The sequence below is a fragment of the Anguilla rostrata genome, chromosome 19 (genome assembly GCF_018555375.3).
Source record: "Anguilla rostrata isolate EN2019 chromosome 19, ASM1855537v3, whole genome shotgun sequence".
In the NCBI taxonomy this organism is placed as follows: Eukaryota; Metazoa; Chordata; class Actinopteri; order Anguilliformes; family Anguillidae; genus Anguilla; species Anguilla rostrata.
This window is the reverse complement of record NC_057951.1, coordinates 6,109,856-6,136,254: the sequence shown is the minus strand read 5'-3', so window position 1 is coordinate 6,136,254 and position 26,399 is coordinate 6,109,856. Positions and strand designations below refer to the sequence as shown.

The following is a 26,399-nucleotide window of genomic DNA, read 5'->3' as shown; positions in this document are numbered from 1 at the left end:
ACCAAAAATATGTATAACTGACTGAAAGACTAAATTCACAATTATGAATGGATAGTTAAATCTCTCCTCTGTATGGCCTTTACAGTGTAATGAAGTACTCAGCCTTGGAGCGACAGAGTCAATATTCCTCAGTCAATAGAAGTATTTTGTGAAGTATCGGCATGAAACATTAATGAGATCCTAAAGGGCCAGCAAAACATCAATAGCAGGTCGCAATTCGACATGCGTTCACTAAAAACGCAGGCAGCTCAGCCAATGCAGGGATTCGTTTATTGTTTGAACACACGATGAAGCGAAAATAAGTCACGTCCTCCCATCGCCGCCGTTTAACTGAACAACCTCGCGTCTTCCGTCCTCCGAAACCTTCGTCTGCCACCCGCTGCCGACTCTTTACCTCAGCCGGCCCCCCACCTTGCCCTTGCCGCGACCTTTGGCGCTGAAAAGAAGAAAGAAAGAAAAAAAACGTGCAAATCAAATCGGATCTTGATACACAAATACACCTGAGATGTATTGTCATGGCCAGCAGGTGTCACTATAATCCAGCATGTTAGCCTATGGCAAAGTAACGTTCCAGGTTCATGCCAGTGGACTGTGTAGAACTAAATGCCTCACAGGCGTCACAGTGCAGGGGGTTTACCCCCTTTCAGAGTTGCTCTGCCATTTTGAAATATAAAATGGCTTCTTGAATACACCACCGGCCACTGTGTTCAGGGTGTGTTTTGGACCCTTCGTGGGAGAGCATTTTTTCGTCTCCTGCTGCAGTTTCGGACGACGTCCTGCACGGCAGGGCTGTTCCCGGAAACTACTTACGGTGTGGGCGTGGCGCTTCCTGAAGGTGGGTGGGAGGGCGGGGACGTAATGGGCGGATGGAGCGAGGCGGAGACACGACGACACACAAACACGAGACAAGGCTCCGGCACAGCGGCGGATGGAACTACGGGGAGGGAGCAGGGACTGACCGGGAATAGGATGACAACGTCCGCCACACAAACATGTCCCTGTAGCGATATTACAACTGTACTGCTGCACTGTGCGGAGTTAATTCAGTTCCTAGGGACATCTGATGCAAGATATAATGGTGAATCTAACTTTGGTGACGAATTGTAAGCATGTCCAATGGAGGGATTTGTTCTGGAGTATTTAAAGACCCTGGGAAATCACTCTTCTCTTGCAACCTACTCATTAAGCTCCAAAATAGATCAGGACCATGGTCATCCCAACCCTAGGGGGGCAGTGTTCTAGATGAAGAGGGAGAGGGAGAGGCCATGTGACGGATCAGCTGAATTAGGATGCTGCAGCAGCATCCCGGCTTTCTGCTGTCTCCCTGCCTGCTGATTGGAGCAGACTTGGTCACATGCCCGCAGCTCACTCAGGTCATGTGATATTAAAGGGCCTGGAAAGAGGTTCTGGGCTGCACACACCTCCAGCAGGTATCCATAACGACAAGAAACTGATTCAACCTGACCAATGAATGGTGTACAACGCTGGCAAAGCCATTCCAGACTGGACAAATTATGCAAGCAGACTGTGACTTGGTTATGTAAGAAATTAATATGGAACCATTACCTTTTCTGACAGAACATGTCAGCCGCACATCACATGTAAACAATATGCGTGCTGCAACGGCGGCAATTCATTTCATCACTGGTATCAATTTTTATTTTAAAAATTGTTTCTGGGGTGCCCAGATGTGACAGAAACAGCTGCTTCACTGGTTCTTAGTTTGCACTTAACTAAGTTTCTGCTTTCTATTTCAGGACCAGGGCTGGAGAGCCCCCTGTTTTAACTGCTGAAGAACTAAGCTGGAGGAAGTGGCTTTTGAGACCTGCTTAAAAGTCCTGTTTGGCCCAGAGTCAGGTGGGACGGGCACCCCGACCGATCTGAGACACCAGCCCGCACTGAGCGCGCTCAGTCCAGGCCCTTTAACACAGGGAGGATTCCGCCAGCACAGCGCCAGGTACATACCTTTTGTGATCGCTGACCCGAGCCAGAAGCTGAGCGATCTGTAAAGGGACAACACACACACACAAACGGAGGCTTCCCTGAGCGACAGCGTTTTCAGCCAATCCTGTCCTGCCCTGGCAGGAGGGGGGCGGGCCCGTGGTCCTAGCAAGTACCCGTCACCTGTCACCTCCCACACCTGGCCCTGAGTGTGGCCATGCTTCAGCTGACCGAATGACCATCCTTCTGACCAACCGACTGACCGACCGACCGACCGACCGACCGACTGACCAACCGACCGCGCACTTGCACAGCAGAGGCCACACCCCTCAAGCCACACCCTTACTTACAACTTCTGCTGCTCAACGATTCGGGTTTGGAGCAAGTTCATCTGAAACCCAAGCCACAGTTTTAGACAGGCCTGTCCAGTCAGTTAAGGTTAGCTTGGAGAGGTGCTGGATTTCTGATTGGTGCTGGAATCTCCAGTATTAATTTTAAATATCTTTAATTGAGGCAAACTCACTTTCAAAATGGTGAAAGGTGAAAACACAAGTTAAAATTGGCATGTATAGCTCACACATTTCAAAATGGCCCTGAAAAATGTCCAAGTACAATATCCAGATATTATCCAGAACATGGATAGGTTAAGAACTAAACATTTAAATCAACAGTAAGGTCTTCTGTCTGTGGTTTAGAATTAATGACACTTTTAAGAGGTGTAAGAATTTTAAGAGGTGATTTAACAACACTTAATGACGCTTGCCATTGAATTGCCTCATAATTGCCAGAACAGATACGTAGCATAAGTCCTTTTTCCTATTTAATGTGCTATCAGCTCATTGGGTGTTCATAAAAAAATCTCAGGTCAGTACATCTACTGTAGCCACAGTAACGGCAATGGTGGTGTTGTACAAGGTAACCATGGCGATGGGCTGGAGTGGTACATACCTCGTATTTCTGTCTCTTCAGTTTTTCGCCAAGGTCAAACTTCTCTGCCTCGAGCTCCATCATCCACTGCCACAGCTCATTGGCCTTCTCCCTGTAGGAGGTCACATGATCAAAAGAGCATGCTCAGTGGAAAAATTAGTTTTAAAAAATGTGCGCGTGCGAAACACCGCGACGGCCGCGTACTTCAGCTTGTCCTCGTTCAGGTGGTCGATGTTAAGAGGCTTCCGTCTCTCGGCCAGAATCTTCTTCTTCTTCTCTCTCTCCGTCTGCTTCTTGGCTCCCTTCCGACCCTCGCCCTGCCAACATGAAAAAGAATTGCATGCGCACGCCGACAAACAAAGCAAAATGGCAGGTCACATAGGGAAGGCAGCAACTCTAGATGGGCTGAATGGCCTGCTCTCCTCATTGTGTATTCTTATGTTCTAGATGGGCTGAATGGCCTGTTCTCCTCAGTATGTATATCTATGTACTTATGTTCTGAGTGGGCTGAATGGCCTTTTGTTCTTATTCGAGGCGCTCTAATTGGTCGAGGATCAGATGCGATCTTACCTTCTGCTGGATGCCGGCGTACTGCTGGGTCATGTTGGTCAGGGCCTTCTTCTTCTTGGCGTCGTCGTCGTGCTTCTTGCGATGTTCCTCTTGCTCCTTTCTCTCCTTCTCCTCCTGCCGGAGAGAAAACAGCCATTACCCACACCTCTGTGCGCCGTTGCCAGGCAATGGCCGTGTTTTAGGTCCGTCAAAGTTTGGCAATGTGCTCTTTAGTCTGGATCCAGTACAAATCCATCCATAACTTTGACTCAAGAGTAGAATGAGAGAAATTTGGGCTAATGTTGAGGTAAGCTTTGGGCTTAGCTTTGGGCTAAGGAATGGACCACAAAACACTTCCTGTGTGCTGTAGATGCACTTCCTGTGTCACGGCGGGGCGAGAGCAGGGGTCTGACGTACCGCCAGCCGGGCCTGTCGTTCCTTCTCCCTCTCCGCGCGGATTCTCTGCTGCTCCGACCGCTCTGCCCGCCGTTTCTCCTGCGCAAGCACAACACGACACCGTTCGTTACGCTCCCACCCACAATGCACCGCTCTCCCACTGGCCCTCGCGTGGGGAGGCGTGGGGACTTACGATCCTGCTGACGAGAGCCAGCAGCTCTTCCTCGTCCTTCTTCCTCTGGATGAAGTGGGCATCGATCAGGGACTGAAGCTCCTACCCATCAACCCCTATACCAGACAAAAAGATCCCCAACCAAAACCCCTAACCAGATACAAAGACCCCATCAACCCCTAACCAGACACAAAGACCCCATAAAACCCTACACCGATACAAAGACCCATAAAACCCCTACCAGAACAAAGACCCCATAAAACCCCTACACCAGATACAAAGACCCCATAAAACCCCTACACCAGATACAAAGACCCCATAAAACCCCTACACCAGATACAAAGACCCCATACAACCCCTATACCAGATACAAAGACCCCATAAAACCCCTACACCAGATACAAAGACCCCATAAAACCCCTACACCAGATACAAAGACCCCATAAAACCCCTACACCAGATACAAAGACCCCATAAAACCCCTACACCAGATACAAAGACCACATAAAAGCCCTACACCAGACACAAAGTCCTCATAAAACTCAGATACCAGACACAAAGTCCTCATAAAACTCAGATACCAGTCCCCCAAAAAGCTCAAAGGCCCTTCATCAAAGTTCCTCACACAAGTCCATGTCAAACGCAAATATCACATGCATGTACCCAAAAGCCAGTAGCACGAAAAAAGAAGATTTGATAGAATAAAAGTGTTCCCACTCACATCAAAGTCCACTTTGTCTCCTTCTGGGATTTTAGGTGGGGCGATATTTGGCACAAACATCCTGCAAAAATTAAAATGCATAAATTTTACTTTCAGAACGCCTGTACTGGTTAAATGACTTTTCAATGCATTTCACAAACTGAAACGCATATAATAATTTATTCATCGCATGTCACAATTTCTACAGACACGGCTGAAATGATGAAATTGTAATTTCAACCAATTGTAATTATGAAATTAAATTCTAACTGCCATTTCATACACAAATTGGTTTGAAAGGGACCTTTATGTTAAATTGAGAAATAATAAATACAAACTTACTTTGGTTTTGGCCTGGATTCATCTGCCAAGACATGGAAATGTAAGTTTAATGAGTTTTGTGCCAACTTCAAATTATGAAAGAATTTGCGTCAACGTCATACTCAGTTTTAAATGTAAACTTACCTTCGGTCGGTTCTGCAAGTCAACAGGGTGGAAATTGAATTTTTTGTGGAATTAAATAAAAGCAGAAAAAAGCATCAATTAAAACCCATTTTAATTACAGGTTAACATAGCATTACTATTCACCTGTAGCTTCTCCATCAGCTGGAGCTATCATTGCAGGGAAGAGAAATAGCTATTCGAAGAAAGCGATTGTATCTTCCGTGAGTTCAATCACATTCATGCTGGCTAAAGCACAGGTAATATGATGTGGTCAAAACTGGAAATTATCCTTTTGAGAGGCTTGGATTGTCATTTTGAGGGTCAAGTCAGGGAATTATCAAAGCTGGTAGTAGCAAGGGACTATGCGTCGCAATGCGTCAGAGCAGCTGCTCTTAGCGCAGTGAGATAGCTATAACAGCTGTGCTCTGTTGGATAAGTGAGATAGCTTAAGTCACACCCGTGCTCTGTGAGTAAGTGAGATAGCATATAACACTGTGCTCTGTTGAGAAGTGAGATAGATATAACAGCCTGTGCTCTGTTGGAGTAAGTGAGATAGCATATAACAGCCTGTGCTTTGTTGGAGTAGTGAGATAGCATATAACAGCCTGTGCTCTGTTGGAGTAAGTGAGATAGCATATAACAGCCTGTGCTCTGTTGGAGTAAGTGAGATAGCATATAACAGCCTGTGCTCTGTTGGAGTAAGTGAGATAGCATATAACATCCTGTGCTTTGTTGGAGTAGTAAGATAGCATATAACAGCCTGTGCTCTGTGGGTTTGTAATTGGCCACAGCATCTGAGAACACTCGCTTAGACAGGCCTGCGTTTCTGAGGTCGACTGATTTAAAATGGATGTGACCCCTGGATCTGTTACACTGACTCCATTGCTGTTGTGGATTACGAAACATGGGGGTAGGGCCAGGGGTGAGTGGGAGTGGCCAGAGAAGAGGAAGGGTAGACCGTACCAATCAAACACCTATTTATCCGTAAGAATTCACTACCACAGATGGAATTTCCACTTTGAAACAAACAATTCTCTCATTTCTGAATGTAACAACTGAAATGACAGACAGGGATCATATAGAATTATTCCTTCTGGTTACTTCGAACACTTTGACAATACGATCTCATATTTACATCTAAAACAATACAGACGACCCTGTTATCTCTTTCAATGAGAATCAGAATTGAAAGCAGTGGCTCTACTGAAATATATATTCCTGAACAGCCCAAAGCCCAAACCTTAGTTTTGACAGTAAAATGACAAGAGAAGCAAAGCGGTGAAGATTACCTTTGGCTTCAGGCACTGCGCGTGACAGAGTCAGCGTAACGAGGCAAGAGACAGCAAGAGAGTTATTGCATTCAGCGACTGTCCCAAGCTAAAACTCTTCACAACACCGGGGATAATAAACTAGAGATAACACAGCTGGGATGTCACCAACTTGCAGATAAGAGAAAAGAGCTCCACCAATCAGGGAGCAAGTTGGTGGTTGGTAACAAGGAATAGAACAACGGTTGAAGGTGATTGATGGACACTGTCTCCTGGATACCCATTACACGCATTTGGCAGACGCTCTTATCCAGAGCGACGCACAACAAAGTGTATAACCATAACCAGGAACAAGTATGACGAAAACCCTAGAGAGAATACCCACCGACACCAATCATCACCTGCATTGTTGAATGGGTTTGTTACCGACGTATGCTCTGATTGGTGGAGATGTTCTCTTTCTTTCTATGTTTAAGGTGATGCCAAAACGTTTATAGTGTTCTGTCTATGTCTTTGGTGATGCTACAAAAACTGTCCTACCCCTATTTTATTACCCCTGTGTAACACTAGGAATTCACAGGTGTTACAAAAGGCAAGTGGTTTTCCAAACTGGCACTGTGTTGTGCTGCTGTCAGAAAATTCATATTCATTTAACAAGTAACTCAGTACAAATCACACTTTTTAAAATTTTTATCCATACAATAAATAAGCAATTTTTTTGTTTTCATTTATAATAAATACACATTCTATAATTTCCCAATCAATTGGGCATATGAACAGCCCTTTATAAGAAACATATCAATGTTTTTATTATAATTCTCATTATAATGGGAGCGCAGTAAAATGTGTTCCTAATAGCAGCTGATTACACAGTGACAATCTAAGAGAGCACACACCTGCATATCAGTATCATAAATATGCTAATCAAGAAAGCACACATGCAAAATGAAATTCTGTTAGTGTTGCCCAACCATAAAAAAGCAACATACATGCACATATAAACACATCACGCGAACAAACATCAAAGTGTGGAAATAAGGATTACATTCAGTAACAAAGCATGTATGGAATGTATGGAACTAATAATTAATGACACAACAGCAATCATTAAAAAACTGTGTTGACAGCAGTACTTTAACTGGTAAAGTGCAACCATTAAGCATGAAACTGATACAATTAGTAGCATGTGGCTTGGTTTATTTATTTATTTATTTATTTATTTATTTATTTATTTATTTTTTAACCATTCCTTAAATGGACAAAATTTCATCTATTATATATTATCATATACTATCCCTTTGTATTTGTCAGCAACTTATATATACAATAAATCAAGCTGTATTTTATAATTGGCTGAATGGACAGTAGCAGGCCTATGTAAATGAAATCTACTGCTCATGGTGAAACAGTGCATGAACAGCACAGTAGCAAAGACAAAATGCGGTCAACGTGTTGTACTTAACTAATATTTTCAGCTTTTTCATTTCTATTTTGAAAAAGACCACCCACCCCTATTGATCTTCATGCTTTAAAATTAAATTCCAATAAAGTCCAAGATTATTCTTCAAAAAATGAATCCATTCATTAAAAAAAATTATGATATAGTCCTATTCAACATTTGACATAAAGTGCAACGCCATGCACAGTCTGACCGTTAACACGAATTCACTTTCAGCCAAAGAATTACCTTCCTCCTGAGCGGGAGTTTCTAGCATGAACATGAGATGAATTAGTGCATAAATACAGCCACCGCTAGGAATCTCTCATTCATGATCTGAAAATAAACTACAATAAAGTTTTACCTTCATCGGCCGGGGGCATCTCTACATGAACAAATCATGAGAGGAATTAATTAAAAGGAAGCCTACACCTTTTTAATTAAAGCCTTCAGATCTTTAAATCTAGAAATGAGAAATGTAGCCTACTTATAGTGTGTGCATTATAACAACTCAATAAACATTTTAAATTACATTAGCCTGCGTCACAATCGCTTAGCAGAAGTTCTTTTCCTGAGTGACTTACAGAGCTGGACGCACACAGATCTACTAGAAAAGTTTACCTTGGTCATCCACAGGAGCCTCCTCTAAGCAAACATGAGATACGCGAGTTAAAACGTGGCTCATTTTTTAAACCCATTTTTAAAAAGTGCGTCGAGACGTCGACAGACATTCAGAGCTACGAGAGCCTTACCTGATTCCTCAGCAGGGGCGGCCGCTGTATGAAGACAAGAGAAGGTTCATTAAAGAGTAGCCTGTAGCCATAAGTCAGATTAGGACAGATGAGACACTTCATATGATAGTGAAATATAAACAGACCCTTACCTTCTTCCTCGACAGGGGCCTTCTCTGACACGTGGGCATGAGATAAATAGATTAGCAAATACAGCCATTAGCAATAGCTCTTTTCATTGGAAAATGAACAATAAATTGTCAAAATAAGATCTTGACATCTTTTGCAGTGAAGAGAGCGTGGCTCAAATATTCCAAATTAAAAAGTAGCCTTTAGCCATAAATGAGATTAAGGCAGGTCAGATTCTTTATATGAGAATGAAATATAAACCGAAGCTTACCTTCTTCCTCAGCAGGGGCCTCCTCTGATATGGGATCATAAGATTAGCTGGTTAGCAAGCACAGCCCTTAGCAGTAGCTCTTTTCATTGGAAAATGAACATGAATTTGAGTAAAGAGAGTGTGGTACAAATACTCCAAATTTCAAAGTCAGACATAGCAGAGCTTTTACCTGGTTCCTCTTCTGGGGCCACCTCTAATGTGTGAACATAAGATTAATTAGCAAAAATAGCAATTAGAGAACCTTTTGTACTTGAGAATAAGCCATACAAAATGGTCTTACCTTCTTATTAATTTAGTATGCTCAATGCATTACATATAAAATAATCAAATAGTCAAATAAAATAATGGCATGAGGCATGCAAATTGCAACATTCACGCACATGCACTCAAAGCTTTACCTTCTACGGCAGGGGCAGGCTCTAGCTCTAGCATATGAACAGGAGATTTAATTGGTTAGCAGATACAGCCAATGGTGTGAGACCTGGCCTGTAAATACTGAATGAAGATTGCATACTTTGGTCTGTACAGTATGTAATATAAATGATTCACATCTGCCAAACACCTTACCTTCCTCCTCCACGGGGGCTTCATCTATGTGAACACGAGAACAATCAGTCAGTGTGTATGCAGCTATCAGGAAAACAATCACCTTTAGGTCAGTGAAAGGATCAAACATTTAACTGTTTAAAATGGCCTTACAGTCCTCATTTTATTATATATATATAGATACATAATCACTCACTCAGTCACTCACTCACACACGTCACTCAGTCACCAGCACACACATACGCACACATCCATCCATACACACACACACACACACACACACACACACACACACACACAGAGTGATCGAAGCAAAACGCTAATACAAACTTCATTCATCCACCTGCAGCAGTATGTTTACCTTCCAGTGCCGGGGCCACCTCCACCTCTGACATGTAAACGAGACATGAATCAGCAAATTAGTTTCAGTCTCAATCTATGCACTGAAAACTTACACCATGAAACAGGGCCTTTTACCTCCTGCATTCACCGTTTACAGTGTAATGGCATGCAGAGGACAGACCTTCACACACAGTCAAATTCTTCCAAAGACAGTACCTTCTGCTTCTTCAGGGGCAACCTCTAGCATGTGAACACGAGATTCGTTAGTGACTGAGCTTAATAAACTGCGCCATTAGACTTAATTAACGATCTGAGCAGAAAGCATGCAGTCGTTCTTACCATCCTCCCTTCATCACGAATGTGCAAATCAGGTGAAAAAAAAGAGAGGGGACAGATGAGGAATTAAAGCATGAACTAATGCCATTGTGTGCTGTCCAGCAAACAGATATTATATTTACACATGTACATAAATGAATTGAACACTTTGTTACTGGTCCCTCATAAGTAATTTCACAAAACATAAACAAATGAGGACATGGCATAAAGCATGATAAGCCTGTTTGTCACCAGCGATGACATATTATATTTACACATATAAATAAAGTTGCACTCACTGCACTTCAGCCAGCACCTCCTCCACGACTTCCTCTGAGTCAGCCATGTCTGCAAGCAAACTGAGCACTGCGGAGAATTACAGCAGTGTGAGTTACATCACTCACTCACTCACACTTATACACACACACACATACACTCACATGCATGCATGCACGCACGCACGCACACACCTTCCCCCAATTGTTGTAATTTCAGGTTGAACTTAGTACAAGTCAAAGCACTATTGATGTAGTTAAGTTACTGAAATTAATTAAACAATGAGCTGGGGGACCAGTAGTCCACCCATTGAACTCTATGAGCTGGGGGACCAGTAGCCCACCCATTGAACTCTATGAGCTGGGGGACCAGTAGTCCACCTATTGAAATCAATGGACTGTAGGACCAGTAGTGGAGTCTACAGTTTGGCAAGCTTGATCAGTGAGCATGAAAATTGAACAGAAAGAAACAAGCATCGTTTTTGTAAGTCAAAGGACAGATATTGTTTGAACTGAGTCCCCAATCTCTGAAGAACAAATCTGAACACTCTTGTAAAGCATATTTACATAGAGAAAAGTGTTCAATTAAATAGTTTTATATTCTACAATTCTTATATTTAGAGGCTGTAAATTCAAATAAATTCCAGTGGGAATTAAAATAAATCTTTCAGCTATGCTGCAATATTATTTTCAGTTTGTAAAATAGCCGCAGCGTACAGTGTGTGACAGGGCTATTTTTAAGAACGATAAACCGCAGTTTGGAACAGGTGTGAAACTCTCCTATGAACAATGGCCGTCCCCTCGGACAGTAAATCATGCCACGTCATATCTCCCCACCAGGGCTAATTTTGACCGCGCCGTTTGACTGTAATACAGACGCTGTCCGACAGGAAACGTTGGCAGAACAGTTCACACAAATGGAATGTTCTGCACGCAGGTTATTTAGTTAAAACGGAGTCACGTTTTTTACATAAGAACACGCACAAGAATACGTGAAGACGAGAGAAGGGCATTCCGCTCACCAAGGCCTTAATTCTGGTTTGTGTGCAACAGACACCGAGATTTGTCAAACAGTTGCCGAACTCTTTGAAGAGTAGGTTTTTTGGAATGTTTTTTCTTTTCAACATTCACAGTGTTCTAGAACTCCGTTGCTTTCAATTGCCAGTAGTGCTTGTGACATCAGCATTAGAATGTTCAGTTAAGAATGTTGTGTTTGTGATCTCACACTATAAAGGGTTCGTTGACACTACATCTGATTGCCAGAGCAGACAAATTATTGAAATATAAGACAAATATAAAAATAGACAGTAACACAACTCTAACCAATCAAATAAGATTTAAACAAAATGATAATAATAATAATAATAATATTTATGATGTTTCCTCATAATGAACAAATGAATGTATTTTGTCATTCACTGTCAGCACTGCCAATATGATTTGCCGATGCAGTATCCACAGTAAGAATCAACATACTAGCTAACATTGCCATTTATCCCTTCCTGCTCAACTTGTCAGTTTTTCTTGTTTGTTAATTTTATGAAACCGGAAGAGGTTTGATCCAATTACATGTATTTTAAGTATTTTTACACTCTCTCTTTCTTTCGCTCTCTCTCCCTCTCTCAATGACCTTAGACATCAATCTGTCACAGACTGACAGTGTACATTGAAACTTTCTGTCCCTGTGACATGATTTGAGGTTCTTTGATCTTTGACAGAGTTCTTTGATGAAGACACATCCATTTGGGCGTAAGAATGTGACAGGTGATGTAGGAAATAGACAAGTGAGTCACAAGAAACGACACAGAACAATCTATAAGAACGCTGGAATGAATAACAACAACCACCTGTCTCCTGGACCCTTATTGTGGAGTGCCCTTGGTCGGTCCGCAAATAATTCACAGCTGATCAAAAGTATTTGAGCATGGTGTTAAATGTGTTGCTTTTAATACATAAGCTTACTCTTACACCATATAAAAGGCTATGGCTAAAGTAAGCACGCCAATGGGGAAATACTGCCATTTAACTTTGAGTTAATTTAAATTTATATTTCACCAATTTAAAACCAGCATAAGCTGAAAAGCTCAATCCATGCAAACATCATAATTAGGGACATCATTTCTGTCAAACAACCAGGATTAGACAAAAACTTTTAAAAAGTGAAAAAAGAAAAACCCAAAGTTTCCTAAAGAAACTTTTTTTGTGTGTGGGATTATGTGGCAAATGCGGTCATCGCTTTCACCATATTGCAGATTATTTTGTGTGCCACTCAAATTCCCTGGCAGAGATTCCGCAGGTTAAGGTGAAACCTTGGAACATGGAAGGCATGCACTCCCCCAATTAAACAGAACAGGGATCGTTATCACCAGTCCTACCTGAAAGCTTGTGGAAGAGGCAGTGACTCTTTGAGCTGTAGAATTCACACTTGCCCTACTCCTCCACCAAACCTCACATAATACATCCCTTCCTACTCACGTGACCCTTCTGTTCTGCAATTGGTCAGTGTGGAAAATTGCTTTTGTCTATTGTTAGACTGGAATACACATTCAGGTCTTCAGTGAGTCTCCTCCCAGTCGCTATAAAAAACTGAATCCCCAGGGTAAACATTTCACGGTGCAGGTGACTAAACAGAAAGGACATGCAGATCTTGCGTGGAAAGAAATGGTACATGACTTGAATGTCACAAACATATCTGACCCTAAAACAGGCACTTCAGAGTCACAGTGCAGGTAATAGCAAAATAAGTGATATTCAGACAACAATAGCACTGACTTTTTCACCTATTTTACCCTTTTATTCTTTCTTTTGGTATTATTGATGTCTATATACACATTACATGTTTATATTGATAAAATGTGTAAAATTATCTCTCTTGTTGTGCTCGATTCAGCATTTGACTGAATCAAAATTTATTTGGAGTATCCAAATCCCACAGACATAACATAAAAAACCATGAGACGAATTTTAGGTATATACCCATTTATTCCTCTGAAAGAGTCAATGATATAATGCTGAAGTAACATTGGTCTTGTATGAAGCTATCCCCACAAGTACACATACCCAGAATGGGAAGACAATAACTGTCGGAAATTCAATTCACATCACTTGACGCCTGTACAACACACAAAGATGTCTTAATAAAAGGGATGTGAATGCACTACAATTCAAATGGTCCAATCACACCTGAACTAAATGAGCAACTAATTACTTAGGCTTTTAGAGTCATTGTCAGGACTGGGAAATGTTTTGCTTAGCAAGTGTTGAGCAAGCTGTGTTGAGTAGTCCTTTTTCCTTTTAATTTCTTAGAAGTAGAATTAATCCAATTTCGACAAGTTATTAAAAGAATTGTGGCCATAAATGTTTAGACAAAGCTTGTAGAGTATACTGGGTTACCGGTTGTATATCAGTTACGCTGGAGTTTCAAGGGCTGCACGTGCTGACATCACTCGTTTCTATGACAGCGCGCAGCTCGTATTTTCATTGCTGTTGTGCTTCCCGGCAGGGTAAAGAGATGCGCGCATTCCATGAGGGCAGCGTTGAAATACTTTCGTTTTGGTTTCCATAAAATCATCCTTTGCGGTCGCTAGCGTCGCCGAACACGTTCGTATGTTCGCTGAAGTGAAGCCAACGTCGCGAAGTGGAACTAGTCCTGTATTCGCTGAGCAGCAAAGCATAGTTCCCGTTTGGAAATTCGGAATGTGTAGCGGTCAAACCGGAGCCTTTCCTGAAAAGAAACGCAGTAACAGCATCCATTACACCGGAATAAATGTTAGCAAAAACAAACAGAATAAATTTCTATTTGTAACAAATTCGTATTGTCCGTGAATAAATACAACATCCAAGTAATGTAATAACATGTGCACATCAAACCGGAAACATGCAAATATAAATAATAACATTTACCGGAGCATCGTTTAAGCATCAAAAGCATTATGAAGCTGACAGCGTTTTTACTGGAGGAAGCACAAATATGCTAGTATCGCAGGGCAAAAGGTTGGGGCCAATTCTATTTATATTTAAACCGTTCATGAAATAAATTCAGCCCATCAGTTGAAAAAAAACATTGAAGAATATTGTGGCCATTTTTAAAATCACGACTTATTTAAAATCACGATTTGTTCCCTTATTTCCCAATGTCCCAGATTGACGGAATTAAAATGGACTTGACTTCAGTCCTTCTTGTGCATGGGGGGAGAGAGATGTCTTCTCACAGAGGTCCAGAAGACATTGCGGATTCACAAAACACAAAAGAATGTGAGCGGCTGTCAGGGAAAAATAAAAAGCTTATTTATCCTGACCTCTCACTTTGTGTGTTTGCTAAGTCTGTTGGGTGCTAAATTCTTTCACTATGAGCCAGAGCTCAAAGCAAGAGCTGTGAATTGACCTTTTGTGCCCATTCCCTGTGCGTGCGCGTGAGCGTGTGCATGCATGTATGTGTGCAAGCGGGCGTGCATTTGTGTGTGTGCGTGCGTGTCGGTGTATGCGTATGCCTGCATGTGTGCATGTGTGTGTATGTGCATACATGTATGTGCGCCGGGTATCCGCAGGTGCTGCCTCATGGAGCAGTGGCATGCACCTTGAGATCTGGACGATCATTGGCTGCTCGGCTGTTATTTGTCCTTCACTTTAAGTTATTTCAACTGGCCGGGGACCAGGTTACCGGGGGCGTGTCTGTGGGGTCCGAGGCGGTCTGGGGTACGGGCGTGTCTGGGGGTTACCGTGTCTGGGTCCGTGTGTCTGTGGGGTTACTATGTGTGTCGTGGGCTCGATTTTACTGTGGGATTTCATGGACGCGGGGTTCAGTGTGTCTATGGGGTTACTATGTTGTGTCTGTGGGGCTACGATGTTACGTCTGTGGGATTTCCAGTGGACGTGTCTGTGGGGTTACCGGGGGCCGGTCTGTCAGACTGATTTAGAGCTCTGCTCAGTGCTTAACACTTTTTGCTTGAGCTTTGCTGGGGCCGGGCTAAAGCTGACTCCTATCCAGAGGACGGGATGGTAGGGATCAGGCCGAGTCTGTGCTGGGACTTGAATTCCCCCAGGCGGGAGAGAGAGGGTTCGTACTGTTTTACCCGCGGTGCCTTGGCCTCCCCCCTCAACCGCTCCCCCCCACATACTCCACTTGGGGCTGTAATGTCCCGCTAATCTCGCCCCGCGCTCGCCCGTAATGTGACAATCGGACAGCTGCGCTGGGGGGGGGCAAGCCGGAATCCAGGTGGGAGGGCACGGCATGTGCGGCCCGGGCCCTGCTGGGCTTCTCTGCGCCGCGGCTCAAGGTCGCGGCTGTGCTGCCCGCTTAAATATAGAGCAGCTCGTGCACCAGGGCACATTCCACCCAAAACCCTGGTGTCACCTTTGACCCCTCACTTGCCTTCGAACCCCAAATCAACTTTATCACAAAAAAATGCATTTTTTCCATCTCCAAAACGTTGCGCAACTCTCGCCCTCGAAGACGCCAAAAAGCGTCTACCAGGCAAAACACTCCAAAAACTGCAACGTGTCCAGAACACAACTGCCAGAGTATTCACACCAGAATATCTAGCCTACGATCTAAAACTGCCAAATAATACACACAACAGTTTGGCACAATTATTTGTTGCCATGTCTAATGAACCACTTGTATTGCTTGTAATTTATGCTATAAATTCGTATAACTAATTCTTCCTAAAAATGAAATTTTACGTAATTTTACTAATTTTCCAGATTCTTTCTTTTTTTTTTTCGTAAGTTCAATGGTGAGGTTAAAATTTTGCGGAAAGCGCTACCCGTGTGTCCCATTTATTCGAATAATTACGGTTTGACCAACCGTGACGCAATATTTGTATTTTTTAAAGTACTTATGGGATTTGTAGTTCATAAGTAGTTGTAATTGCTGAATCGGATGTGGCGTTGGACTTCATTTCCCGAAAAAGCCATTGTCGAAACGCCATGCGGTGCCGTCTGAAACTTGTAAATATTTTCACCCAACAGCAGTGCGCGACCGAGGTAGGTTCATTTTTTGTTGCACCGAAGTTTACGTATAATGATGGCCAGCTAACTTGAACTTTATTTGGAAATACACTTCGCGTTGATGTCCGATAATGTCCATACATTTAACCCAACAGTTTGCATCAATAAATGAACAAGCTAGCGAGCTGTGTGGATAACATTAGCTAGATAGCAAACAAGCTAGCTAACGTAAGCAAACCAGTTGTAAGCAGCCATGCGACTCCCCTCCTGTTAACGTGGCTAATATTTAATGCTTCTCCTCACGTCGTGAAGTATCATGTCTCTATGATAAAGTATCGTTATACTCCATCATTTAATTTAAGATTTAATTTATTTTTATTTATTTGTGTTGCTTAAATAATTCTGTCGTTATAAGCCACTGTCAGTTTAGCTAACTAAACCTGATGGGAGGCATGTTTGCTTTCTCTGACTGTCCCTCAAATTTATATCAATTTTATAGCGGTCGTGTTTACAGTGATCCACTTCAGTTAGCAGCAGTAGCTAGCTTGTTGCCTTGGCTGAATTGATTGGTCTGACATTTTTATTTACTACAGCTTACAGTAAACTTGCAGATTGGCAGGTAAATGTAATATCTTTCGTGTCAGGCGTTATTCCATCTTAATTTTCCAGACTTTATTATTACTGTGGTCATATATACAGTAAGTACTGTACGTATAGTCAGTGGTTAAATTGGGTTTTCTAAGGAGGGGGAGCCCTTGTTTACATATTACCGTCAATGATCAACGTCTTTCAAAGCATCTTTATTTACATCTCACAGCATCTTACGCCACATTTACATCTCACACCACTTATGTATATCTCATGCCATCAGTTCACATATTAGCTTTACAGTCATTTCATTTTAATTCACGAGGTTCCAAATAGGGCTGAAAGCATGTTTCTCCTGTCTTTCCTGTCTCTCTCTACAAGCTGTATGGTCTGCTGACCTCCTGGTCATGACCCACTTCTTGACATACTTTGTTGGGTTCCAAACCTCTAATGGTGGACCCACTATGTTGATAAACATTAGGCAGGAAACATTCTCTACCTTCAGCTGAGTGCGAAGTGGTGAGACAACAGTGTTCATGACAGAAAATCCTCGTTCACATTCGGCTGTGCTTAAAACCATTGTATCAGCTGCTTGTTTCAGTTTTAAGAGTCCCTCCCTGGGTAACATATCTGGATTCTGTTTAAAGTCTCTGAAGGCTTGCTTTACACTAGAGTAACTTATTTTGAAACAGTCACAGAGTTCTCTTACCTCGAGCTCTCCATAGTGCAATGGCACTGGAGTAGGCCAGGTTTTAGGTGAAAGCACGTTCAGCTTTTCAGAAAGTTCAAGTTCATCCTTTGGGACCATCCTTGAGATCATGCTGTTGCTCAGTTCATGGAAAAGCTTCTTAGGTTTTAGTGACTTTTTGCTTGGCATTTGTTTTAACCAACACCCCTTTAAAAGTGCCATTCTCAACAGCCTGAGAGGCAATTTGATAGTGTGGCCCTGGTGTCTCCTTCATAGCTGAAAAAACTTAAGCCTGCCTTTTTACCATATTGACAGCATCTGACAGACGGACATTTCTGTCCTGCAATAACTCTGACAAGTCTTTTAGCTCTTCTAAAGCATCAAACACAAGCCCAAGATTTTTAATAAAATCTGTGGAGGCCAGTTTTGCTGAGAGCCCTTCATACATGCATCTCTCAGCAGAGCTCCTCCTTTCATCTTTACCAGCACATGACCAATGTTGGTGCAAAGCACTGTACATGTTCCACACAGCTTCAGCAGTTCTGTAGGAAGAAGCCGCCCATCTCACATTTAACACACGGCCTATCTTGCGCAAATGTGCACCCACTGCTGATGCTGCTCGATCCAGCTCTCTGAGATTTTTAGGAGATTGACTATAGAAACAATACAGCTTGTCTAAGAAACTGGTAAAGTGGTTTGTTTCTACGCAGACCTTTACAGCATCTCCTACAGAAAGTTCTAACCAGAGACTGTAAAAAAATAGGTTCTAACGTGTGATTTAAACAGTTTAAACAGTGGAGCACTTATAACGAACAGAGAGAGCACAATAGCATTAGTTAAACATGTTTTATGTTTTTGATTATGAAAAATTACTTATTCTACACATGACTTTGGGCTTTAATATTGTCTTTGTTTTCATTCCTATTCAGCATTACTGTTTTTTTTTTTGTTTTGGTTTTTTAAGCAAAACGACCACACTTACCAAAAAAAAAAAAAAGAAATCTTTTAGGGTCCTCTTCCTCTTCATTGTTAAAATTGACTGTTCATTAAGCCTATGAATGAATGAACAAAATGAGCTTAAGTTAAATAAAAACTGCCAGTTATCCAAGTTACTCAGATATTCACTTATTGTACAAACATAAACTCATCGTGTTCCGAACAAAACACGGGGAAGCGGCCGTTTCCACAAGAAGTGAACGTCCGTTCAACGTTAGTTTTTCTCATGAGGAATGTGGCTTGTAGTTTTAGGCTTTATGTGCGCTAACAGTTACTGGCTGCTAAAGTTCGCTTCATTTCAGCTGATTTACACAGTTTCTGATGTGATGCCTGCCTGAGAAGCTAAAAACAGCCATTTCAGTCCACCAAGGCAACACACAGCTAATCCTGCGTAACAGACAGCTTAGTAAATACACATAAAATGTTAGCTAACTAAGAACTGAACTTTTGAAACTTACCGAGGAGAAAAAAAAGTTGACGGAATCGGAATGTTCAAGACGAATGCGATTAGCGCCATTACAAACTCGGTTTGCGTGATAGCGTGCGGACTCACGCGCGTTTCATGACGTCTGATAATTGTTACAAGCGCATTGTTTACAAGGTTTTGGGTGTAGAATTCACACACACAGCATTACAGTAGAGCAAGTATCAGAACTCCACCATAACATTAAAGTCTATTTTTTAAAGGCTTTTAAAGTAGCACCATACACTGATTCCACCTATGTAGTCCTTCCAACTCCCTTTGAACAAAGATGTTCATGCGTCTGTTGCATTTACATAATGTATGTTCATATGTAACACATTTTGGTGATTTTTTCTCTCTCCAGCATGTCTGCAGCCCAACGAGCTGATCAGGGTAGCACTGTGGCTGTCTAACAGATGGGCTGACCATGCAGGAAGTCCCCAGATGGAGGCGCTGTGTATGTATGAGTTTGGTTTTGTTTGTTTTTGTTTCTATGCACCACTTTTGGTGTATATTAGTGCATTACTACTGCCAGTCTTACATACTGCTACCTTTCTGCAATCAAATGAGTTCATTTGATTGCGTAGTAGTATGGGGGACTGTCAGTAGTAATGCACTAACGGAGAGTGGGGCCCCTGTCAAAATTTTTTTTTTTTTTTACCTTCCGAAAATTTTGAATTTGCAAAAAAATATTATAACCCCCATGTTGTATTCTGGGATATTTCGGGAGGGCCAGATTGCCTACCCGTCCACTCACACCACACACACACCTCCCCCACCCTTGGGGACCACCGACGTTGCTCAGGTGCGGTCTCAGGGACTCGAACCATCAACCTCTACCTCCTGAGGATCGGTTCAGCCCCCTACGCCACATACTCCTTCGCATTTATCGCTCATTTTTTTGTGCACTTACACAGCACAACGGACAAAAGCTGCGCAAACTGAAAAGGGGAAAGCAGGGATTGAACCGCTGACCTTGGTAGTGGAAAACGAGAACCATTCCTCTGCACCACTGTAACTTTTTTGACTTTTTTTGTGTTTTTCCTGCAGTGACATGAAGACAGTCAGACCTCAGAAGTAGAAACTGAAGGGACGAACGGGGATTCGAACCCTGAAGCTCAGCGTTCCAAGCTTTGGACAATACCTTTACGCCACCATCATGTTAGCGGTTGCGCGGCTGCAGAAATGGCCTGATGATGAGACAACCCAAGTATAAGCGAAACAAAGACGAAGGGGGGTTCGAACCCCCAACCTCTGCGTCCGTAGGCAAAGACAATACCGTTGCGCCACCTTCTCTTCTGTGAATCGGCCGGCTCTTCTGTGGGTAGAAGAAGATGACACAACAGAAATATTTCCAAAAAAAAAAAAAAAAAGCTGGAACCCCCCCGGCTGTGGCTGGCTCAAATCTGCTGGGCGTGATGCAATGCAATGGGCTTCGTGGAACAGGGTACTCTGTCTTGCGCCACGAAACCCTTCAAGAATTCCTGGGTGCTCATTAGTGAACTTATTCTCAGACCCATCAGAATTAAACAGGAAGAGCTCAGCTTTGAATCACACAGATCCAGATTAGGTGCTCTCCTAAAATGAACTCTAAGAAACTGTGGCAAAATATAAACTGACACCCTCACATATTTTGGCTTCTTTAAATAAAGCTGTTGATTCATTGAAGGAATTCCTTTGCATTTGTGATTTATAATTAGAACAACAGGTGACTGACAAGTCCCGTTCAAACAGATGACCTAATTAAAGGTGTAATGTTGTTGCATCTTATAGGTGTGCATGAAAGTGATTAGTTGGTTATATTTTTTATGCCTTTGAATGTTTTCTTTCACAATGATGAAAAATGAGACTTAATCTAGCCAGTAATGTACTATGGAGAACACTCATATTCTGTTTTTTTTTAAACTGCAGTGGATATGTATTGGGGAGAGGGCTTGTAAATGCATTTTATTTTCTTTTAAATAATGAAATGAAATTGTGTTTTGGAATTTTATTCTGCAATTCCACTTCAGTCTTGAAAGTTGTGCTGCCATTGCTGAATAAAAATAATGCACAATAAGAACAGTGAGTTTCGGTATCAGTAGATCTTTATTATCACCAGAGGGCAACTTGTGTGCAGCATTAAAGTCCACATACATTTGATAACCACACAGAAAAATCGACTTGTACATTGCAACATTTTTCAAATCGGATTTCCTCTGTTGTAATGCCATTTTCTATCCAGCAGAGGGAGGCAAACCCATTACATTGCATTATTCGGCAGACGTTTTTATCCAAAGTGACGTACAATAAGTGCATAAAGAAGGTCATTGGAACAACTACAAAACACAGATCCAATAAGGCACAATACTCATTTTGTAACAGTTATTCATAGCCATGAACACATTAAGTCCAGTTCACACATTAAACATTACTCTGACCTAACGTCTGCTAAGTAAAACTAGGAGGCATGACAAGCTACAACATTAAGATAATGTTACAAAGTACAGTATAAGTGCTGGATGGCAGTACAGGTAACATGAAATTGGCACAGGAGGTACATGTGTAGCATAAAAGAGGGGAATTTAAGTGATAAAAATTATCCCAGATTCATCCGAATGGCAGGGGTGCAAGTGGCCCTGTTTCCACAGAGCGGAGTGGTCGAGCTGGCGTGTAGGATTGAATCATGTCCTGTAAGTAGCCGGGGGCCGTCCTGTTGGCTGCAGGGTAGGCGAGGATCTGGACTTTGAACCTGGTCCTGGCAGCGACCGGTAGCCAGTGGAGTGAACTCAGCAGAGGAGTGACTTGGGAGAACTTGGGAAGGTTGAAGACGAGTCGGGGAGCAGCATTCTGAATCAGGGGACATATGAAGCCCAGCACCGATGCCTCCGAAGCACTCCCCGAGTCTGCTCAGCTCCTTTAAACCAGAAGGGACCAGTTAAAAGCGTTTAAAAATAAGATATTAATAATCAAACCAATGTATGTGAAGTGAAATGCATTACATTACAATCTACAGTACAATCTACATATTAGGCTGTGTAATTTAGTTTTTAGTTACACACTAAACAGAGGTAAACCAGTGGAATGTGTGTGTGCGTCTACTACCCTTGAGTAGTGAAGACTAATCTTAACCCTTAACATGTAGGTGATTTACACCCCAAACATCAGTTTTAAACAAAATTCTGATTAAGCATCTGCATGGTTAAAAAAAACACGATTTATCTAATACCTGGGTTTTACTAATCATTCTTTTAATAATCATGTAAGGCCAATTAGTTGTGTCCAAAAATTACTAATTACTTTACACCGCTTTGAGTGATGCTTCAGCTTCTTCTTCTCTTTGGATGATTCTGGCATTTTCAACGCTTCCAGACTCATTACTGCCCTCTGCTGGTCGTTAAAAAAACCTCAACTGATCCTCAGATGCATCCGTGCACATATAGTCCAGTTGCATACAAACAAATCCAACTTTCCTTTCAAATAGTTACTGCTTCTTCTGGTCTGAACCAAGCAAAGTTACAAAAAAAGAAACTCCTAATTCTGAAATAACGTTCAATACCATCTTACTTTCCTGTAGTTTACATTATAATAACTTGTTCAATCGTCGCAGCCATGCCACACTGTCATACCCACCTGGGTGTTTCCCTACCATCTTTAAACATCTATTAAACCCAAATCCCTCAGACTTAATCTTGCTGGTTTACCTGTACTGATTCTTCCCCCCCGCATAAAGATATACAAACAACATCCAGTTCACTGCGTTTGGTGACCTTTCGCATGCGCAGTTTTAAAAGGCCGAAATTTAAAGCCGACTTTACTACGTTTACATGCGCAAATAAATCGAAAATTTGCGCAAAAATATTGGAATTAATTGAATGTTTCTCAGATTTTTACCATACCCGATTAAGATAATAAAAAAGGCGATTACTTACAACTTCCTCCACAACTCCTGAATTTGTGTTCCTAAACGTAGCCGAGAGCTGTGTTTTTCCCGTGCTTTAATGGTGATTGATGACAGGTGCGCGGACATTCGGGTACTCTGTTGCAGGTGCGTTTTATATCCACAAGAGAGAGCCAGCATTCCTACTTTAATACAGACGGCCCCGGTTGAAGCCATCGTTAAGAAAATAATTAATGAAATGTCATACAACAGCACTGTACCTTAAAATAATGACAACATTTTGGTAAATTTGGCATGAAGCTTCAATGTCAAACGTTTTACAAGCATGGCAGTTTGCGTTTTCATACCCTGGAGAAGTGGAAACTATTTAATGTTTAAAACACAAGTGCGTCCGATTTTCCAGGCTATGATGTGGATTATAGACTCCATATTAATACAGCTCCAGGCAGACAACTGACAACATTGAAATTTCCTCAGCGAAAGATAAGATAACCAACTCCCCATTGACACAGGCCAGGGAGAATAATTAACTCCCATACTGATATTTTCTCAGCAATATCATAGTGAAGATAATGAACTCCCACACCAACAGGTCCGCAGTTAAATGAACTTCACTATATACAGAGATAATCAACTGCTACTCTGATGCATCCTCAGCTAAGACAATCAACACAGCCTATTAACCCAGTCCCTGGAAGATCATTTACTCCAACACTGAAATTTCCTCAGCTTAGATATTCAACTCCACATCGAAACAGCCCAGCTAAGATAATCAACCCACCTATTAACTAGATGCCTGCATCCAGACCTGAGCCTGGCAGGGTCCATTAACACAGCCCAAGGAAGATAATCAACTGTCACGTTGTATGTTGTTGTATGGCATTTCATCTGCCCCAATGTCCCCCACAGATCCAGAGCAGGTGCTCTCCCTGTAAGGCAAGGTGAGACAAGAGAAGGACGGGAGTCATTCTGCTCATAACTTTAAACACAAAAACTCTAAAAAGTGTTATTTTATTTTTAAAACTGTAAAACACAAAATTATGTTCCAAAATGCGTGTGAGAGAGAGGAGACACTGTGTGTGTGTGTGTGTGTGTGTGTGTTCATTAACACAAGATACTTTTTTCCCCAGTAACCTTTATATTTTAGTTTGTTAGCATGCCTAAGATAAGACACCGGGCCCAACTGGTCTGCAGCATGAGAGAGAGAAAATGGGAGAGAGGGGGCCCATCTCCTGTTTATGGAACCGTCCTGAACCTTTACAGAATTGCATAGAGTACTTCAAAGCACACGTCATTATCTCATTATCTGCTTGAGATTTATGCATTTTAATTAAGAGAATGTTCTCTTCTCACGCGAAGGTCAGAATATGGGAGTTAGTCATTACACATGAAAACTGTTAAAAGAATACATTTTTAATCACTTATATTTTAGGGTATATAATGTAAAACAATTATTTAAACAGCATATTCTTCTACACCTTCTTGTATGGAAATGTATTACTCGTACACACAAAGGTTCTGCACAAGTATTTGTTGCCATGACTAATGGACCACTTTATTTGCTTTTTTTTATATAAATTTATACAACGAATGCTTCCTGAAAATTAAAATTAATCCATTTTTGGACGGTTTCCCCTTTATTCGAATAATTACGGTTTGACAAACCGTGACGCAATATTTGTATTTTTGAAAGCGCTTAAGGGATTTGTAGTCAATATGTAGTTGTGATTGCTGAATAGTATCTGGCGTTGGACTTCATTTCCCGAAAAAGCCATTGTCGAAACGCCATGCGGTGCCGTCTGAAACTAGTAAATATTTCCACACAACTGCGCGACCGAAAGGTAGGTTCATTTTTTGTCGCACCGAAGTTAATGTATGATGATTGCCATCTAACTTTAACTTTATTTGGAAATACACTTCGCGTTCATGTCCGATAATGTCCATACATTTAACCCAACTGGCGAGAAACAGTTTGCATCAATAAATGAACAAGCTAACGAGCTGTAGATACCTTTAACCAGATAGCAAACAAGCTAGCTGACGTAAGCAAACTAGTTTGTTACAAGCAGGTATGCCACTCCCCTTCTGTTAATGTGGCTAATATTTAATGCTTCTCCTCGCGTCGTGAAGTCTGCAAGTCTCTATGACAAAGTTACGTTATACTCCATCATAAATGTGCCTTGTTTCCAGCCACCTGTTCTATTATTTCAACATCTATTGGCTAGCATTAGAAAAAAAAAATTCGATTCTTTGTTTTGAGCGAGATTTTATTTATTTTTATTTATTATTGTTGCTTAAATAACTCTCTTTATAAGCCACTGTCCGTTTAGCTAATTAAACATGAAGGTCGGCATGTTTGCTTTCTCTGACTGTCCCTCAAATTTATATAAATTGTATAGCGGTCGTGTGTACAGTGGTCCACTTCTGTTAGCAGCAATAGCTAGCTTGTTGTCTTGGCTGAATTGATTGGTCTGACATTTTTGTTACTACAGCTTACAGTACACTTACAGAATGGCAGGCAAATGTAATATCTTTAGTGTCAGGCGTTATTCCATCTTAATGTTCCAGACTTTATTATTATTGTGGTGATGTATACAGTAAGTACTGTACGTATAGTGTATGTTGTACGCACAGTAGTGGTGACAACAGAAAGCCCTGTTTCATGCCTGGATGTAGACTAAATGGATGTGAAATTATGCCGTTTGTAGATATTGAGACTTGTGGATTGTTATATGAAATGTTTTCCTATTTTATGAATTTAGTCTGACACAGACATACACACAGACACGCAGTCTCTCCTCTCTCTCTCTCTCTCTCTCTCTCTGTCACACACACACAGTCTTTTCTGTTACACACACACATATATATATACACACGCATGCGCGCACACACACTCGCAGTCTTCTCTCTTTCTCTCTCACACACACAAAATCAGACTCTCCTCTCTCTTTCTCTCTCACGCACACACATCTATATATGCACATGCACACACACACACACTCAATCTCTCCTCTCTCACATAGTCTCTCCTCTCTCTCGCACACAGACACACACGTCTCTTCTCTCTCTCACACACACACATACACACACACAATCTCTCCTCTCTCTCTCACACACACAACTATATTTATATGCACACACAGCCCCACATATATATATATATATATATAGGTACACACACACAGTCTCTTCTGTCTCTCTCTCACACACACACACGCATATATATATATATGCACACGCATGTGCACACACACACGCACACACTTGCAGTCTTCTCTCTCTCTCTGTCTCTCTCTCTCACACACACACACAAAAGCAGTCTCTTCTCTCTCTCTCTCTGTCTCACACACACACCTATGTATGCACATGCACACACACACACACACACACG

At 41.8% G+C, this 26,399-nt stretch overlaps 1 protein-coding gene, 4 long non-coding RNA genes and 1 pseudogene across 7 annotated transcripts in view; 2 read left to right on the top strand and 4 right to left on the bottom strand.

The window, feature by feature from the left end:
• Window positions 1-257: 257 nt before the first annotated feature.
• Window positions 258-10,106, bottom strand: LOC135245628 (troponin T, cardiac muscle-like; annotated as a pseudogene).
• Window positions 9,907-14,725, top strand: LOC135245630 (uncharacterized). Its single transcript, XR_010327312.1, has 3 exons — window positions 9,907-10,116; window positions 10,483-10,555; window positions 14,587-14,725. It is a non-coding gene; the product is annotated as an uncharacterized LOC135245630 (long non-coding RNA).
• Window positions 10,129-12,925, bottom strand: LOC135245629 (uncharacterized). The gene is made up of 3 exons (XR_010327311.1): window positions 12,820-12,925; window positions 10,469-10,535; window positions 10,129-10,201 (listed from the first exon to the last, which is right to left on the bottom strand). It is a non-coding gene; the product is annotated as an uncharacterized LOC135245629 (long non-coding RNA).
• LOC135245623 (caldesmon, smooth muscle-like) overlaps window positions 13,886-26,399 on the bottom strand; it is a 28,437-nt gene continuing 15,923 nt past the window's right edge. For all 3 annotated transcript variants that reach the window (XM_064318789.1, XM_064318790.1, XM_064318788.1), the window contains one exon: window positions 13,886-14,168. In XM_064318789.1, coding sequence (XP_064174859.1) covers window positions 14,152-14,168 — 17 coding nt within the window. In that variant the 3' untranslated portion in view covers window positions 13,886-14,151. The remainder of the gene's footprint in view (window positions 14,169-26,399) is intronic.
• On the top strand, window positions 16,434-20,800 carry LOC135245663 (uncharacterized). The gene is made up of 2 exons (XR_010327325.1): window positions 16,434-19,585; window positions 20,179-20,800. It is a non-coding gene; the product is annotated as an uncharacterized LOC135245663 (long non-coding RNA).
• On the bottom strand, window positions 21,212-24,032 carry LOC135245664 (uncharacterized). The gene is made up of 3 exons (XR_010327326.1): window positions 23,790-24,032; window positions 23,052-23,146; window positions 21,212-22,024 (listed from the first exon to the last, which is right to left on the bottom strand). It is a non-coding gene; the product is annotated as an uncharacterized LOC135245664 (long non-coding RNA).